General features: G+C 38.3%; 1 protein-coding gene across 8 annotated transcripts in view; it reads left to right on the forward strand.

The window, feature by feature from the left end:
• The window catches only part of TJP2 (tight junction protein 2), a 65,530-nt gene that overhangs the window by 31,609 nt on the left and 15,384 nt on the right, over positions 1–18,537 (forward strand). For 5 of the 8 annotated variants that reach the window (XM_075078990.1, XM_075078996.1, XM_075078992.1 and 2 more), the window contains 7 exons: positions 9,550–9,603; positions 11,597–11,721; positions 14,093–14,195; positions 14,905–15,484; positions 16,893–16,996; positions 17,145–17,298; positions 18,337–18,445. In XM_075078990.1, coding sequence (XP_074935091.1) covers positions 9,559–9,603; positions 11,597–11,721; positions 14,093–14,195; positions 14,905–15,484; positions 16,893–16,996; positions 17,145–17,298; positions 18,337–18,445 — 1,220 coding nt within the window. In that variant the 5' untranslated portion in view covers positions 9,550–9,558. Of the gene's footprint in view, positions 1–5,109; positions 5,131–9,549; positions 9,604–11,596; positions 11,722–14,092; positions 14,196–14,904; positions 15,485–16,892; positions 16,997–17,144; positions 17,299–18,336; positions 18,446–18,537 lie in introns of those variants that run through there. The other 3 variants (XM_075078995.1, XM_075078997.1, XM_075078998.1) reach the window with 3 other exon arrangements.

An 18,537-nucleotide genomic window follows, 5' to 3' on the forward strand; every position in this document is an offset into this window, starting at 1 on the left:
TCAAAACCAAGTTGTTGTTTAGTTCGTATTGTGTGAAATCATACCCAGCTGATGAGGAAGATGTGTGTTTGGGAAGGGAAACCTGAATTACAAAAGATGAAAAGGGGTGCTGGTCTTCTGTGAACTTCCAAAGGTGCTTGTTTCTAGAGGCAAGGAAACCTTAATGAGCCTGAGAAGAAGAAAGTGTCTAGCAAGCAAACAAAACCAACCTTGGATTTTCGTTAGCTATTTCTAAGGTGAATTGTGACTTGAACTAAAAATGTTTTAGGAAAATCCTGGTTATCCCCTTTCTTCCTTTCAAAGTGTTTGTCCTGCTTTCTGAAAGTCTTCAAGATAATTGGCAAATGTTTGGCTCTCAACATACAGGAAACACAGTTTTCCTAGTTAGCATCTTACTGGCATGAACAGATAAAAATTTTCCTGAAGAACTGTTGATCCCCCCAAAAAAAGAGACTAGTGTCTGCATTACTCAGATATTTTTATGTACAGCCTCCCCAGTTTTATTTAGGTGTTTCTTTAATATACAGTTGAAACAAAACTATTCAGACATAATATGCTTTACTCAGTATCCAGCAAAAGGATGCCTAATGCCACATTCTTAACTGGCTTCTTTTTGGTGTCCATTTACTTGTTATTTTGGGTATTTTTTGGAATTGCAGAATAATTAAATATCTGGAAAACTCAAATCCCATGCCTCTATTTTGATGTGTTCTTTCCTGTGCTCAGGCAAATTTCTGCAAAAAATTCTTCTAACTGGGGTTGCTGTTTCATCGCTGGGAACCAGCTGAAGAATGCCAGTGCAGGGACTGCTATTATGGGCAGATTGTGTGATATCCTTCATTATTTTTAACATTGTCACTGCATGCTGTGAACTGGATTAAGTGATATATTTTGAATTAAAAAGCACACAACATTCAACACTCCAGATCAGCAGAGATTCTTCTGTGTGTATGCAACTTTTTTTCCCATATCATTTGGCTTATTTTTGTAAACCTTTTTGTGCACTACAAAAATCTGGGGCATTATGCTGTGAATGTTAGTAGCAAGGCTACAATGCAAACGAGACATAGATCTGTTTGTTGATTAATATTCTCAATAGTCTGCTGAACAGTGCTGTTGTCCTTCATGTCCTCAGTTCTTCACAGGACTGGATTCTAGTTCAGTTTGCAGTCTGGAAGGCATGTGGAGTGTCATAGTGCAATAAGAGGTAGAAATGAATGTTGACCCCCATTTTGCTATTACAGGGGCTGTTCTGGTGTGAGATTTCTGTTTGACAGAAAGGGAGGAAATCTTTGTGTTTGTTTCCTTATACACGTTTCAGCGTATAGGCTACTTGACTTGAAGTCAGGAAGCCTGAATTATGCTCTTGGCTCTGCAGTTGACAGCCTTGGCAGTGCGTATTTTTTAAGGAGGAGTAGTTTTGCTAACTGGAAGTAAAATTCATAGTGAAACAGTGCTGAGCACAGTGTCAAGCAATGACCATGGACATTGTTGTCATACTGGATTCACACTGGTCCTGAAAGAGGTGAAACAAAAACCCCTTAATTATTGTCTGGTAAACATTTGTCATTTGTTGGTTTCAACAGGTTTCATGCAACGTAAGTAAAGATTCGTCTTCAAATGCTTGGAATAGGCATGTTGTACTTATGTAGCATTTGCCAGTGGTGTTGTAGATAGAATTTATAATTATAGCAAGGGAACAGTGTAACTTTCAAGTGAAATAGGATTAAGTTTTGACATGGTAACTTCTCTTGCATCAAACACATATCTGTTTGTGTTTCTGTGTAATCACATTCAACTCATCAAATCTATGAAGAAGAAATTATTAGAAACATTATGCTCAGTTTATATTTTCTGTAAGTAGATCTTTTTAGACAATCGTTATCTTGTGATTACTGCTTCAAAATGCATTTTGGGAAAAAAGGTTTCTCGCACAAAGTCTGATAATACATTATGAATGTGCTTGTTCCAAGCAAAATACCTTTACACCCTTAGTAAGGTATTTGTTCTTGTCAAGTGATTTGGGAGAAAATAAAGGCAATATATCTATTTGATAATTCTGCATTGGAGAGAAGAGGAAGAAAGGATTTTCCACACAGCTCATTTTTACATTAATTTTTTGTTTTCTTTCAAAAGTTGTCGTTCCAGTGCAGAGGTATTCTTGCTTGTACAGTATGTGACTGTCCTGGTTTTGGCTGGGATAGAGTTAATTTTCTTCCTAGTAGCTGGTACAGTGCTGTGTTTTGGATTTAATATGAGAATAATGTTGATAACACACTGATGTTTTAGTTGTTGCTAACTAGTGCTTACACTACTCAAACACTTTTCCAGGTTCCTATGCTCTGCTGGGTGTGCAAGAAGCCAGGAGGGGAGGGGGCACAGAGGGGACAGCCAATCCAAACTGGCCAGAGGAATATTCCATACCATGTGACATCATGCTGACCTATATGGTCAACTGGGGGGAGTTGGCTGGGGGCACAGCGATCGTTGCTTGGGGACTGGTGGGGCATCACCTGGCACATGGTGAGAGGTTGCATCACTTTTTTTTTCTCTGGGTTTCACTTCTCTGTTTCTCCTGATGTTTTCCTTTTCATTACATTATTGATATTATTAATGTTATTATAATATTTTAATTATTAATCTGTTCTTATCTCAACCCAAAGTTTTCTTTTGCCTTTCTGATTCTCTCCCCTGTCCCACTGGGATGGGGGTAGTGAGTGAGTGGTGCCTAGTTGCTAGCTCGGGTTAAACCATGACAGTGACTTCTCTCTTCTTAAACCTCCTGCATCCTGATAATATAACCATCTTGATGTTAACAACTGTGTGTATTTTCCTCAAATGTGAAAGCAGAACTGGTGATCTCTTCACATGGAGTTGTACCTTATGTGTCTTTCTCCTTCATGACCCTCGGAGGAAGAAAAAGGAGTTCTGCCTTACTGAAGAGCAATTGCATGTTACTCCTGGTGGATACCTTTTGCAAACCATTTTTTATCATTTCTCTTCCAACAATCTGAGCCATTCATCATTCTGGGCACCTGTTTCTTCAGGACAATCTGTTGCTCTTCTGGGTGTTGCTGTATTGGTGCAGGAACCTACACAAAAAGTAGGTAATGCTTCTGTGAATTAGAGCATTTAGTGGTAGAAAATGAGGTACCTCCTTTTTTATGAGATGTTGGCTGTATGGTAAAAGATCCATGGGTACACAGTTATTCTCATCTTCCTATATCCTAACCGAAGATCTGCTGTCCCATATGCAGATACTTCATGAAAACACTTTGGTCAGAGCCTTCTTACTTCAAAGCTGTTTAAGTGTCCTTCCTTACTGCAGGGGAAGGGCCTTGTAAAGGTTCTGTTCCTCTTTGTTAATTTTTCACTATGTTAATTAAGAATACTTGGCAGGCTCCAGATGCACAGCTTGTGTTACATGATCATCTTTTCATAGTCATCTTTAATAGCCTAGTGGCTATAGCATACAGCTGAAAAAGAGGGTTGCGAACATTCACACCACATGCTGATGTACAGATTGCTTCTGGTTTTGCTCAGCCTCCACTGTCTATTGAGGGGGTCTCTTGGGAATCTCCCAGAAATTGAAGTGGATCAGCATCTTTGAATGCCTCTAAATCTAAGGCCATCCAGTTTTGTCTGTCATAATTGCCTTCATGCAGGCAGGTGGCATGTGGAGAAATTGTTTTCATCCAAGATGAAATATCCAGTTGCAAAAGCCTTCATCTTTCTGGTAACTCATCAGTCTCTTCACAGTTCCTGTTCTGACTGTGCAAGAAAATCTGCAGTAACATTTCTAGACTTCCTGGTTATTTTTTAAAATTTCTTTTCAGGTTCCTTTTAAATTGTGGTGGAGTCAATTCATCTGTCTTTCGCACTTTCCTTTACAGAAAAGATGGTCTAAAACGGAGGAAGAAGACTCCTTGCTGTTATAACCACTGCAGCTCACAGACAGTATTCCACCATTTTTGTTCTCCATGTCATCACAGTGGTTTTTTGGTGGCATTCCTCTATTTGGAGCACTGTTAAAGCTTTGTCAGGGCAAGGAGTTGGAAAGCAGGAGAGCTAAAGCAGGGCTAGAAAGGTCTCAAATATATCCTTACATTTGTTTCTGTTTTCTGCAGTTTTTGTAAAAATAAGTTTTAAAAGTAGTTTTGGAAGCCGTGAATGTGAGTTTGTTCAGATTAATAAGTTTTTTTCTTTAGATATGTTGATGTAGATTTTAAACTATTTTGACCAAACTCTAACAACAGTCTTAAATTGTTTACATCCACACATGTGCTTTGGAAGCAGGAAGCCCCAGCCAGAGGCTGGTGTCCATGCACTTCTGGACCCTCTCGGTGTGGGCTGAATGGTGTTCACCCTCAGCAACTCAGCACCGAAGGGGCAAGCCATGTTCATCCGTATTCATTCTGTTGGCTAGCGCAGAGATGGGGGCACAGTCAAAGCATAGGACATTGAATTCAGTCTTGATTTTGAAGAGAAAATCCTACCAGAAAAGACCCTTCACATTTTCAAAGCACAGGACATTGAATTCAGTCTTGATTTTGAATGGAAAAAATGATGAGAAAAGACCCTCCGCATTTTCCACTGATGTCTGAATTCTTGCACTTCAGCAGCTAAAATTGTTCCACTACTGAAAAATGCAGACTATTGGTGGAGGTTTTGGTTAGCATTGTGTACTGAACTTGCAGTGTGTTCCTATCTGTTCACTGCCCATGAAACTTACATGAAGTCTGGGGGAAAAGTTTGCTTAAGGCTTACGTTTCACAGCATGCATGCAGCATAGACAGAACTGATAGCTGGACCTGCTTTCCAATAAAGTTATCTGCTTGGCTATATGGTTAGCTGTCATTCTTACAAATATCTTACTAAATGTTTGAGGGCAGAAAGAGTGTCTGTTATTTGCGACTACCTTAATTTTGTTTCTCTTTCCCTTTTGCTTACTGGAGCCAAGTCTGCAGTTCTGCAAGTGTTTATATGTAATTTTACACATGCAGTTGAAGGGATTACTCGTATCTGTACAGCTATTTCTGGATAAGGATGTCCTGGATTCAGCAGTTGAATTGTTAAGACTTGATAAAGGCTGCTAAACCACAGCGCTACTCAAGATAATGGAGTCAAGTGGTAATTTTTACTATAAAATATTATAGCCAGAACATGACTTTTCAGATAATCTGCACTGTGCTTCTTAAGCTTTTTTTCTTTAAAGTTTCAAATAGCTTCCTGGTGGGGTGAATGTACATGTGCTTGGAGGAAGAATAACTTGCTACCTATCGAACTGTTTCTGACACTTTATTTCCCCCCCCCAAAAAAAAAAACCAAACAAAAAAAAAAACCCCAAAACAAAAAGGAAATGTAAAATTACAGTACTGCTTTTTCCTGGGGTCTTTTAAAGTGAGAGTTAGTTAAACTGCTGGTAGATTTCCCTATTGTGGTTTTGATGTGTTTCTGTGTGAAACTGATGGCAGGATTTGTTCAAGTATGTAGGCCACTATTGTATTAGAATTACATAACCACGTTGAGTGGTGGAAACAGATGAAAAGACAGGGATGTTCGGCATCCCCTCACAGATTATATCCTGCAACAATGAAGACAGCTCAAGCTCTGCAGAGAATGTGGTCACATGCAGTGAAAAAGTTGGGGATTTTGAAAGGGCACGTGAGTTGCTTTTGTTGCATCTTGCTTCAAGTATTTTCTTCCCCCACCCCCCTCGTATATCCCTCCCCTCTCCAACTCACTTTTACAGCCAGACAACTGTTGTGGCAGGTCTTCTGGTTTTGTTTTTCTTTCAGTGTGAATGAAGTTGTCTTTGGTGATCTCTCAGTAGCAAGTAATTTCATAAATCTCTGATGATTCTCAGTGAGAATTGCAACAGCTGCCTGTTCATAGCACACAGACAATTTTAGCACTTTGACTAGTTTCCAGCCAAAGATTCTATTAAGCAGTCTATTTTGGGTATGTGGAAAGCACCTGTCATTTTGGTATATGAACGGTAGGAAGATTTAAGCAAATCCTAACTATAATGTTGTGATTAGAAATGGAATGATTTTAGTCACTAATGAATTTAGACTAGCTAATTACAGTAATTTTCATTTACTGCAGGTAGCCTGCTGTGTGAAACCTGGGTAGACTTGCAAAACAGTTACTATTAGTAACTGGAGGTGGGGTTCTTAACCATTCTGCCTGCGTTGTTCTCTCTCTCCAGTGTTCTGGTGTGCAATCTTGCAGTGAAATTGTGATTCTATAAGGGATGCACAGGCTGCTCAGGATCCTTTTGTGTTTCCTTACAGATGAAATATGAAGAAATTGTCAAGGGGATGGAGGCTTTTTGTAACTCATCACTTGATGCATTCAGAGGAGAGTCATATTATCAGACATTGAATACAGGAATTTTGCGATTGAGGTGGAGAGACTTCAATCTTAGTTTTGATCAAGTCCTCAACTGATGATTTATAACATTTGTCGTCTCTCCCTCCCTCTCAATCTTCTCTTCTCCATTTACCTGTCAGTATTGGTTAACATCGTGGCAATGGCAAGCAGCAGTACACTTTTTTAATGTTAAAGAAATTATCGCTTAGAAGTTTGAGGGAGTACAGATGTGTTGTGTGCTTTATGGGCTTCCAAGGTGACCATTCAGTTCTCTGAACTGTGTTATAGAGCCTGCATAGCTTTATCAGTATGGCAGAACTAGTCCTGTTGTCTTGGTAATTATGTTGCACAAAATCAGCTTTGCAAGTACATAGTGTACTTTCCTTCCCTAGTATAGCATACAGCAAATGGGATACAGTTTCCCAAGGAGCAGTTTCTAAAAATGTATTACTATAACTAATACTTGTGAATTTAAAAGTGAATTATTTCATTAGCTTTGGTTTCAAGCTAAAAACAAACACCTAAAATTTATACAGAAACTACCTGAAACAGTCACTGATACGATGAGGAACTCTTTCTAGGCAGAGATGAGATGATACTATAGGCTCAACATCCAAGACCTTAATTGTACTGTCTGTAGGCAGTAGTTTCTCTTCCGTTCTTATTACCTGTTTTTGCAACCAGACACCATAAGACTTACTTGGCAGAGCAAAATAATCTTAACCCTGTTAGTTTATGATGCTTTGATTTACTACACAATGCATCTCTCCAATTGTGCCCAAGGCTTTACTTGTGCCACTGCTCATGGGAGACCTAGTTTTCTGGAAGGAAATTCCTGTAAGGTTACCTGTTTCATACCCATAAATCCATCCCCAATATCTTTACTGTGCTTTCCTCAGTCCTTTTTCTGTGGTGTTGTACTGAATAAACAATCATTTCTCAGGCCTTCCTTTAGTAGATAGTATTTTGAAAGACCTGGTATTAGAGATTCTGGAAGAGTAAGGCAACTATGCTGCTCTTTGTTCCCATGGGTAGTAAGGTCTCGTCGAGTGTATCCTGCCTCCCATGCTATTTTGCCTGTGCAGAGCTGGACTCTCAGCATTCCAGGCTGGGAGGTAGCACTGGTAAGAACTCTATACAATGCAAACAGAATTTAAGTGATGTTCTTGTTACATGTGTAAGTTGTTGAGGTTTTTATACAGTGAGGGGAGATGGAAAATATTTTTTCTGCTTCTGCAAAATTTGAACCTAGCCTTCAAATTCTACCCATCATTTGATACTGTCTTTCATTTCTAAAACTTCCTTCAGTGAGTCAACTGGAATTTATGTGACACTGAGGCCCTTTATGACAGACTGGTTTTCTGCAGAGCTTAAAAATATCATATGGAAAAGCAGGACAGTGATGGTGTGGCCAAGGGTCAGTAGTAGGTAAACAGTTTACACATTTTCATACATGCCAGACAAGCAAGCCTTGTCACTTCTATTATCGCAGCATCACAGCAGCTCAGAAAATGCACTTAGTTAAGGAGAAATTTGTTACTGATGGAAGGCTCTGTGTGTAAGGGAATATTGGTAGTGAGATAGTTCAGTGTCAGCTAGTTGAAGGGTTAGACATTGTCAGCTGGTTAAATAGGAATATCAGTTAAAATAACTTCACCATGTGCTTTAGCAGAGTAATTCACTGACCCTAGACATATATGTTTTAACAGTTATAAATGCCACTTATTCTTGTGTGATCTAGACGAGTAGAAATTTAGAAATACCTGTATTATTTTTAATGCAAGCCATCCTCTCCTCCAGCTATTTGAAATTATTTTTTTTTAATTAGACACAAAAGGTTCTGGAAACTGGAGACCATTGTTCATTTCCTGGGAGAACAGTGGAAACTTAACATGTAAAATTCCTGGTGAGAATGCTGAATGCTTTGCAGAGTTCCGTCAGGCACTTTTAGCAGGACTTACATTTTAAGTTTGTTTTTCAGTGCAGTGAATGTGCAATGGAAAATGTAAACCTAATTCCTCTTTGGGGTGCTCAGAATCCACTGGAAGAATACATCATGGGGTTCTTTGCATTCAAGAAACAGCATCCGTAGCTTGCTAAACAGTTGTGTACAGTGAGAAGAATTTTACTCTGGAAATACAGGGGATGCTTTAAAGTACAGACATACCCTTCTTGTTTCTCTTGTCTGTCTGTTGTTAGAGTTTAGTTGCCAGTAATCCCTTTAATGCCTTTAAAAAGATGGTTAAGTCAAAACTGAACTTCTGTTTGAACGTCAGTTTTTTGGGGCAAACTCTTAGCTTCCCAAGAAAGAAGACCACTTTCAGCAGTAAAAACAAAGTGACCTTCGGCTTGAGTATGGGTGCATTCACATACTCATGCAATGCCTGGATTTTTTTTCTGCAGTGGATGCTTTGCATTTTGAAATGTTTGCAGTCAAATATTGTGGCTCACTTCTTATTTTACAGGGCAGGCACAGAAGGGGCTGGCTGTGTACAGCTGGATGATTATTCTGTATGATATTTTAAGCTGTCATGTTGGAAAGATTTCAGGTTATATCATGCAAGATAAACTGATCAGTTCAGGATCAGTTTTAACTGGAAATGTGGGAAAAAAATGTTCCTGAGAAGTGTCACAGAAATGGATTATACAGTGATGGACTGTGTTTTCCTGTACAATTTAATTTCTTGAGGGGAACCTAAATAGTCAGTTACCTAATCCAAGGTGGACGAAACATTCTGTAAAATCCACATGAGCAAGAAGCACAAGATTTGAAGGCTAATTAGTTTTTAAAATCTCTGTTTCAACTGCCAATCTTATTGCATACTGGAATGGAGAGGTCTTCCTTAAGTATTTTGTGTGTTAGTTGAATCGGGGCTATAAAATGCTAGTGTGATCTGAATTAAATGCTTTTGCTGAATGACTTTTCCAGAAATCAGAATGAGCTGTTGAATCGGTGAAATGTGACGGGAAGCTACCACCCCAGACTTAATAACATTTTTTGCCTTTTTAAAGAAAACTCATCATTAATCAAAAGACATAAGTTTCATACTAACTCTACCAAATTATTAGAGTATGCATGTTATTTTTATACCTGTGTTTTAATGGGATATTTCACATTTTAATTTAGATAGTTGTATGCTTTGTGTTTTACTAATTGGTTTCTGTGTACAACAGGCCCCAGGCATGGAAGAGCTGATATGGGAACAGTACACTGTGACCTTACAGAAGGTGAGTGCCTGCCTGTTTTAGTTTTCAAATATTCAAGCACTGGTTTAGTCTAAATATGTTTCATGGTACATGTTATTAGCCTGTCTGAGTCTAGAATAGGATTAATTCATTGTCCAAATCAGATATGCTTTTCATTTTAAAACTTAATTGCTAGTTAGTCATACAATAGTGTATGACTTCAATATTAAAAGTAAGCGAAATTAACCATTTAAGTGTTATATTTGCTACTGTTTGGTCTTTATAATGACATTGTAATATATGACATGCCAGCTATATAGCTGATTTTCTCATTGAATAACCTTAAAACCAAAGCAGATGATTCTATCAAGCAGTTGTGTTTCGTGTCGAAGCTTTATAATAATCACTGAATATGATTACACTGATTTTAATTTTTTTATGTTTTAATATCTACCAGTGTAGAATCTAGTGGAAAACTACTGTCATCAAAAGTTCTAAAATATTTAGGCTATAGATGTGACTTTTAACAATTCTTCTAAGGTGAAGTATCTTTCATTATGTAGACTCCTTGTGAGTTAAAGAAAGCAGACCACTTGTTTCTGAGTTCTCTAATGGTTAGGCTGCTGCACCATGGTACAGGATGTGCACTGTGGTGGTGGTCTTCCCAGCTGTTCTGACAATCTGGGTTCAGTGTGCAGCCTGTATGGCACGGCTTAAATTTTTTTGTCACATGTTGTGCAATGATCAGCTTGATCATCAGATTGATGACCCAAGGTAAAATAGCAACCTTTCCTACACAGCCTGTTGATTATGCTGAATTGTTGAGAAAGGATTGTTTTTCAGACTGCAGAGGTTCACAAAGTTGACAGAAGCAGACCTTAGTTCCTGTAACTTCAACTTTCACATCTTGAATAGTGTGTGCATTGCTCTTTGCCTCAGAGACAAGCTTACGCTACTGAAGTGTCAAAGGGCTTGCATCAGTCCTGCATCAGCCTCTACCAATAAATTTTACTATTATTTTGAATTCTATATTGTTTAGGCTTGAAGCATAAAACTGCTTCCTGTAAAACTAAGATGCAGCAAGTGAAGTGCTGTTTAGAAGAAGAAACTTTTTCTTTTCTTCTCAAAGAATTAAGCATTTAATGTTGACATTAGTGGAACATGAGCTGGTGATGAACTACACATGCTAAGTGTGAGTTGGGGGAAAAACACCACTTTAATTTAATGTATTACTTTGCCACTATGTTAAAACATTTTGTTTAAATGTAGCATAATTTGTATTTATAGTGATAGGAGGTGTATGTTAAATAGCTGATAAAATAAACCTGTGTGTTTAACAAAATGTTAGGTTCGTGCACACCTTCTTGTCTGCAGTTCAGTTATGCTAACAGTTCTCAGGTCTAGTGTAATAGACATGCTTCCTTCGCACCCTATTAAGTATTTCAGTGATTTTATGAATGCCATCTTAGGGCTTTTATGGAGCTTATATTTCTATGAGGACAGGTTTGACATAAATTACATATTTAAAGTAGCTGATTGTGTGAGAGGATAATTACAGAAAATTCACAAGTTCTTTGCTTGCTTTTTGTAATCAGCCATGATAATCTTTAGTTTGATCCAAGAGTTAAGTAGTTATTACAAACTAGATAGCAACCATAATGAAGATGAGATCCTGGAAAAGCTGTTCCAGTTTCCTAAGTGTCACTAATAAAATAGATTTATCTAACAATAAATTTGGTATGAATAGCCAGGGGGATGGTGGAACAGAATGCAGGCTAAATTAGTGAGTCCTTTGCTTAATTACTAACCATCACAAGGCTGTAGACTAAGATTTTGGAGCACAGGAACATGTCCTTATTGGTTTTTAAAGCTAAAGGTCCTGTGTATTTCTGCAACTCTCTACAAACAGCTATCATATTTTAGATAATATCTAGGTAGAGCGCTGTCACAGGAACATTCATATTACTTCTCTTTCTCCCTATCAAAATTCCTATGGATGGACTTGAGTTATCTTGTATTTGTTTTTGTTGTAAAGGATTCAAAACGAGGATTTGGGATTGCAGTTTCTGGCGGCAGAGATAACCCTCATTTTGAAAATGGTGAAACATCAATAGTCATTTCAGATGTTCTCCCAGGTGGTCCAGCAGATGGATTACTTCAGTAAGCAATTTTTTACTTCTCTGTGTGGCATATTTTGAGGCACTGTAGAATACATAAAACCTTCAGACAGGCTTGGTTGAAATCCTGGTGATTTAATCCCTTCAAGATTTTATGCCCTCTTGAAAACCTAGATGTCTCTTTTAAATAAAATAAAATTTTAAAACCCCAACAACAAAAAACCCCAACAAACTCCACACAGAGGTGTTTTTATTTGCTATTTTGTAAAAAAATTAAGGAAAGCTTTTATAGTTAAGTATATTTCTCTTAAGATTGCACTTCTTTTAAAAAAAAAAAAAAAAAAAAAAAACACAAAATAGAAGAAATGCTTAGCATCTTAAAACCTCCCGGTTCTTCCACCAGGAAACACATTTAGTGATCAATCATTACTTTTCAATAGAATGCTTAACTAAGCCCAAAGAAATATCCTTACTCCTAAGGTGTCAGGAGCAATAATGGGGGAAGGAAGAGAAACAAAAGTGTTTGTTAAATATTTGGTTTATATTTTAATGAAAGATAAAAAAGGAAATAAAGTGTTTCTGTAGTCCTCCTGGTGAAATCATCCTTGGTGAGGCAGCATCTATCGTGGACAAGTAATTTTAAATCTGGAGGCTAAGGTAAACAGTTTCTAGCCCACTGCTGATTAGTTTTTCATCCTTTAACCTGGAATACCTGATGAGGACTAGACAGTTTGGAAGAATGCTGAAGTTGTGTAGTAATAGTAGTTCAAAAGAGTAGATTCTGGACATTTTGCCAAACATTAATTTTTGGTGAGGTAATGAAAAGGCTGACATGGGAGTAGTTGTTGAAGGACTGGATAAAAGGATTATTGTCAAGCAGGTAACAAACCATTCATAACATAAACATAGTGATCCCTGCACAACACCACTGTGATCAATCCTGTTCCATAATCACCTGTGATATGTGAATAAAATCATGTCCACAAATGGTGTAAGATCCTAGGTAAACTGGTGATGACAAGGCAATACCAAGCAGTTTGGGCACATTCAGACAAAACATGTTCTGAAGAACACTGAATGTTAAAGTCATTCCTCCAACAAACCTAGGAATATAGGCCTAACTTTCAGAGTGTGGAGGAATTACAATCCTGCAACCCTTTCTAGGCTGGAGTGAGCATAAATAGATGGGAACTCTTGATGTAGTGTTAAAACGTTAAGCTTGATACTATCTTTGGATGTATGGACTGTGAAGAGAGCTATTTTAACTCTCGCATAAAGCCCAGATCAAATTGATATGGGAATATAGCATGGTGTTCTGCGTACTCATTCAGTAAAAGGAATTGGAAGGATATGAAAAGAGGCACAAGAATCATTCAGGAGTTAGACGAAGTACCTTACAAAGAGAGGCTTGAAGTATGTAATCTTCATATTTACAACGAAGATTGTGATGTAACTTGATTACAGTGAAGAGAAAATAATGGGTACTAAAGATTTCTCTTCATCTAGCAGAAAGCAGCATGGTACCCAGTAAGTAGTTGAACTAATGCTCTGACTCTCAGGTTAGTAACTGAGTAGTGACCAGAATGAACTAATACAAGGAGTGGTAGGTTGTGCATTTGGTTTTTTAAATCTCCTTCATTTTTTTGTGCTGAAATGCCTTTCTGGAAGATTATTTTTTTTTAATTAAACATGCATTATATGGCTGTCTCCTGGGGATGACTCAGTTAAGTCTTAATGGTCTGTTTGACATGCAGAAGTCCTGAATAGACAAGATAATAATCTTGTTTGGCCTGTGTTTTAGGCCATGGAGGACTTTTTGTGTATTATAGTTTGGGTTTACTTCCCCTCTCACCCCACAATCGTCTTTCTTCAGGGTGTATGGGACCTGAATACCAGTCTTTCAGAAAAGAGCACTAGAGTGGTACTTGCTTGATTTGTCTGAATACTGCTATGGCTGCAACAATTTGAAGCTCTCTTGAAAGTCTTATGTTGGTGTGAAAAAAATCTAGCACTAGGTGTGAAAGACTAGGATTTCTGAAGGAACTAGAAAAGCAAAGTTTTTGTTTGTTACAAATATTCTTTTAAAAAAACGAAATCTTTGACATTATGATAAGGTACTTAAGCTGGACTTAGTACATGTACAGAGATACACACCGTTACCCGAAGCCTGATTTGTAAGCATACGGAAAGCTGCTTCTACTATTCATGTATTGTAGCATTTGTATAACAAACAGGTTTTCAGCAAAACTCCCTGTTAAAGTAAATTAAATCCATAGCTTCCCTGCTAAAAAAAAAATATTTATTCTGGTATTTTCATGAAGATTCCTCTTAAATCCTGTTTTTTTTTTGTGTGTGTGTGTGGTTTTTTGTTTGTTTTTTGTTCCCCCCACCCCCCCCCACCCCCCCTCTTCCAGAGAAAATGACCGGGTGGTCATAGTTAATGGGACCCCAATGGAAAATGTTCCACATTCTTTTGCAGTCCAACAGCTTAGGAAAAGTGGAAAAGTGGCCACCATTGTAAGTAAACTACAAATGTGTTTGCTCTACAGTGTTATGCACTTGTGTAACCACTCAAGACTTTGATTTTCTTCTATGAAGTATACTATAAATGCATAAAGCAAAGCAAGCTTTTGCCTAATAGAACGTACGAAGTAAATAAAGCAAAGACATAGTTTCTACAGGTGAAACAAATGGAGATTAATTAAGTGTCACAAAGTTATCTTGTTGAAAAAGTGGAATGAAATGTATGTCCTCAGTATTTCATTTTATTGAATAATGAGTGGTAGTTGGAAAAAACTAGTTAAGTGAGGCAAATTATGTCCTGCATACGCAGACCATGTCCAAGAATTTGCTGTCAGAATTGGCTTTCTTTAGTTGAGAGAGGCATCTACAACTCTTTTCTTTGGGGGCTTGTCATGTTTTTTAAAAGTGATCTAGAAAAAGAAAAAAAAAGTATTCAGTACTTTCACTCTTGCAGAGGTGAAAGAATGTGGTTGCAGATCTGGTGTTTGTTTTTTTTAATTCTCCTACTGTTCTTTTTCCTCCCAATTAGTTGGTATTTCTTCTGCACATCTAAATAATCTATTTTACTGGTTGTTCTAGAAATAGAACATTGTTTTCGTTTCTGCTGCAATCTCTATTTGAAGTGTGAAGACTATTCCTCTGTTGAAGTTCACATTCTGACCATTGGAGGGCTTTTTTGTTTGTTTCATATTGCACTGAACAGGTAGTGAAAAGACTAAGGAAAGTACAGGCTGCTGCCTTGAAGAGAAGCCCCTCCCTTGACTATGAGGACAGAGCTTTAGATGTAATGGATGACCATGCAGAATTTGATGGCAGAAGTGCTCAAAGCGGCTATAGTGAGAGAAGCTGGCATAGTGGTAATGGAGGGCGCAGCCAAAGCTGGGGAAACAGCCTGGATCAGAGCTATAGAGATGAACAAGACAGAGGGCGTAACCGAAGCAGAGACCGTGGTAGGGAATGCAGCTACAGTCGTGATCGAAGTTGTGGTAGGAGCATTGACAGGAGCTTGGATCAAGACTATGGAAGAGATGGAAACAGGGGCAGGAGCATCGACAGGGATGGTGGGTATGAACGGGACTACAGAAAAGACTACAGCCCACCCAGTTATAGTCATGGATCTCAACCTGATGCTAGGTGTGGGAGGGAAGTGAGGAGTCAAAGTCGGGACAGGCTTCGCTCCCAAAGTCCTTCGCCTGAAATACACCATCAGCAAGAGTACCTTGGACTGCAGGATCAGAATGGACCAATCAGTGTTCTCTTAACAAAAGACAGACATAATGAAGGTAAGTATAGTAGGAGAGGGGGACTGACTTTTACTACAGCATGTTAGTTTGGTGGGGCAGGGACAGGAGCTGAATATTCTCTGCTTTTACAGGTTAAATGCTGAGTTTTCTAACTGTGTCCTTTGGTTTTCCATTTTCTCTGCCCTGTTCTGGTTCTGGTGGGAAATGTGGATCTGATTGTGGTTCAGGTTACATTTGGCATATCTACAAAAGTGTAAGCTACAAAGGGTGTACAGTAGGCTCTGCCTTTAATAGTACACTTACTTCTTCCCTTCAGTATAATTAAATTAGTTCCAAGGATTGTTTGGTTCTGAATACTTCAGAGTGTAATTAAAGGATACAGAAATAGCAACAGCTGAAACAGATGTCCCTTGCTGAATATTGGAGTGTGTAAATGAAAGCCAAAAGCCTGATCTTTCCTGTGCTTTGAAATAAAGGCGCTTGTACTATAAAGCAAATCTGAGATTAGGTAGTGCATTCTGTTCTCTTTGGGTTTTTTGGGGGTGTGTGGTGGTTGGTTTGTGGAGGTTTTGTGGCTTGTTGTTTTTTCCTAATCTGCCCTGTTGTGATTTGTAAGAATTTTCTGCTCATGTAAGTTTTGTATGCGGGAGCTAAGCCTTTTTTTCATTGACTCTGCCAAGGATCCCTTTCCCTCCTTCCTCTTCTTCCCCTGCATATAATGTTTCCACTTGTAAAGATAATGCTGATAGGTATACAAATAAGGAGAAATTTGAAGTGTCTTTCTTAGGTTTTATATGTAGCTAGTAATTCTGTAATAATTTCTGCCATTCATATGGATACTCTGCAGACTCGCTCAAATGTAGTGCTTTTTAAAGCAAATAACTTTCTTTCCATTTCCGTTGTTCTAGGATGTATATGTTTTAAGAGTGTTCCCTTTTTTTAAGTAGCAAATCTACTGATCAAGTAACTTAGATCAGAGGGGAAAAAAGGTGGGGGTGGAGCGGGGAGGAAAAAAGAATCCTTTGCCTGAAACAACTTGAGACACTTACTGGGATACAGATAGGACAGGGTCAGCACGCAGCAACTGGTGAAAAAAAACAGCTCTTCTCTTAGCACTTTGACCCTTTTCCATCTCTATGCCATGCAAAATATAATACAAAGAGAGAATCTAGTCCAGCATGTTAATAAGCACCTCCAGGCAAAAGCATTGTTTTGCTGTTGAAGGTGCAGACTAATAATCCATTTATAATTGTTTCTGGACTCCTCTTTGTTCTTACTGTGGTGACAGCACAGAAATAGGAGAGTTAGCCTAGAGTTAAGTGAGTTTACTAGGTCAGCATTCTTTTTCTTATGGTGTAATGGGGTGTGCTGCATGTACGCTGTGTAGTTTTAAAAAAAATGCATCACTTGTGTTCTAAGCTATGGTGGATTGTTTCCCTGATTCCAGAATATGGTCTCCGGCTTGGAAGTCAAATCTTCATAAAAGAAATGACCCGTACTGGCCTAGCAACCAAAGATGGCAACCTTCATGAAGGGGATATCATTCTCAAGGTCTGTTCTAGTTATACTGCTAGCAGTTTAGCAGGCACTTTTTATAGTGGTTACTCTGGAGTAAGCTGTGTTATACTCAAACTTGACTTGAGCATGATATGAACTTGTTTGTTTACCTGTAGTGTTACTGTTGCATTTTTATGTCCAGATCAATGGAACAGTGACAGAGAACATGTCTTTAGCTGATGCCCGAAAATTGATTGAGAAGTCACGGGGGAAGCTCCAGCTGGTTGTCCTCCGGGACAGAAAGCAAACACTGCTCAACATTCCTTCATTGAACGACAGTGACTCAGAAATGGATGGTGAGGTTTAATGTGGATAAAAAGTCCTGGACTGTGTGCAGGGACACAATGGAGCTTATAGTGTTTTGCTGTGGAACAGTGGTACTAGGTTCTTTGAAAAAAAAATGCCAAAACACCATCACAAACAAACCTAAGTAATAGCTGATTAAGCATCAAACTCACTTCCTTTAGGTGAAAGACAAATTTTATAGTCAATCATATAATTACACTTTGAGCAGGGGCAGAGATAGGATAAGCAATGTTGCCCTGGCAAAATAAATCTTGCTTCTCACAACAAACAAGTCAGTTGCTTTAATAAAAGAGTTCAGTTTTAAAAACAAGTGGATTGGACTGGTCTACCCTTCTGAGGGCAGACATTCATTACAGTGTTCAATGGGAGGGAAAAAATGTCAGGGCAAGAGGAGATTAAGTCCCTCTGACAACTGGTTTCTATTTCCAGTATCTGTTTTGTACAAATGATCTCTCACAGTGTATGTGAGAGATCACTCTATCTCTCACCATAATCTTGCTTTGGGAAGGACTCTGGATGTTTGCGGAGCAGGATGTTACATTATTTAGTGCAAGATATTTGCTTCTCTGATGTCAGAATACTGGGTGTAACTTTATGTAGGTTTTACTGTGAAGACTGAGGTATGGCTCAAGTCTGAGGGCTACTCAGTTTCTTTTGTCAACAAAAAGCAATGATGTGAGGACTGTTGAAGGTGGTCTTCTGTTTGGAAACCTCCATGAGACGTCAAATAAAAGGCTGCCAACACTAATTAATGTGTCTGTTGTGTGCTCAAAGTAGTTGTGTGTTGTGGGTGCATTTCCTAAAGGTTGTTTGAAACCGTCCTGAACTATTTTTTGGGGGGTTGGGGGTGTGGAAGCACTAAAAGGCATACAGCACTTTGAACCCTAGCCAAATCCAACTTGGAAGAGGAGTAGGCTTAAAGGTTCAGCATATCTTATATGTGAAAGCTTTGTAAATAAATGTGGTGATCAGATGTGTAGATAATTTAAACAAATCCTGCATTTCTTGATTTGCTGCTCTCTTTACAGACATTTCTGATATAGAGTCAAACAGATCATCTTCCCCTCAAGATGACAGATTACATCATTCTGATCTAGATTTGCATTCATCCAGTGAAAAGCTGAAAGAGAAACCAAAGTAAGATATGTTATTTTCTAGTCCATTTTCGTAATGCTTGTCAAAGAAATTCTTAAAATACATGGCATTATTATCTCGTTTTGCTATGCTTT

The sequence above is a fragment of the Phalacrocorax aristotelis genome, chromosome Z, assembly GCF_949628215.1.
Source record: "Phalacrocorax aristotelis chromosome Z, bGulAri2.1, whole genome shotgun sequence".
In the NCBI taxonomy this organism is placed as follows: domain Eukaryota; kingdom Metazoa; phylum Chordata; class Aves; order Suliformes; family Phalacrocoracidae; genus Phalacrocorax; species Phalacrocorax aristotelis.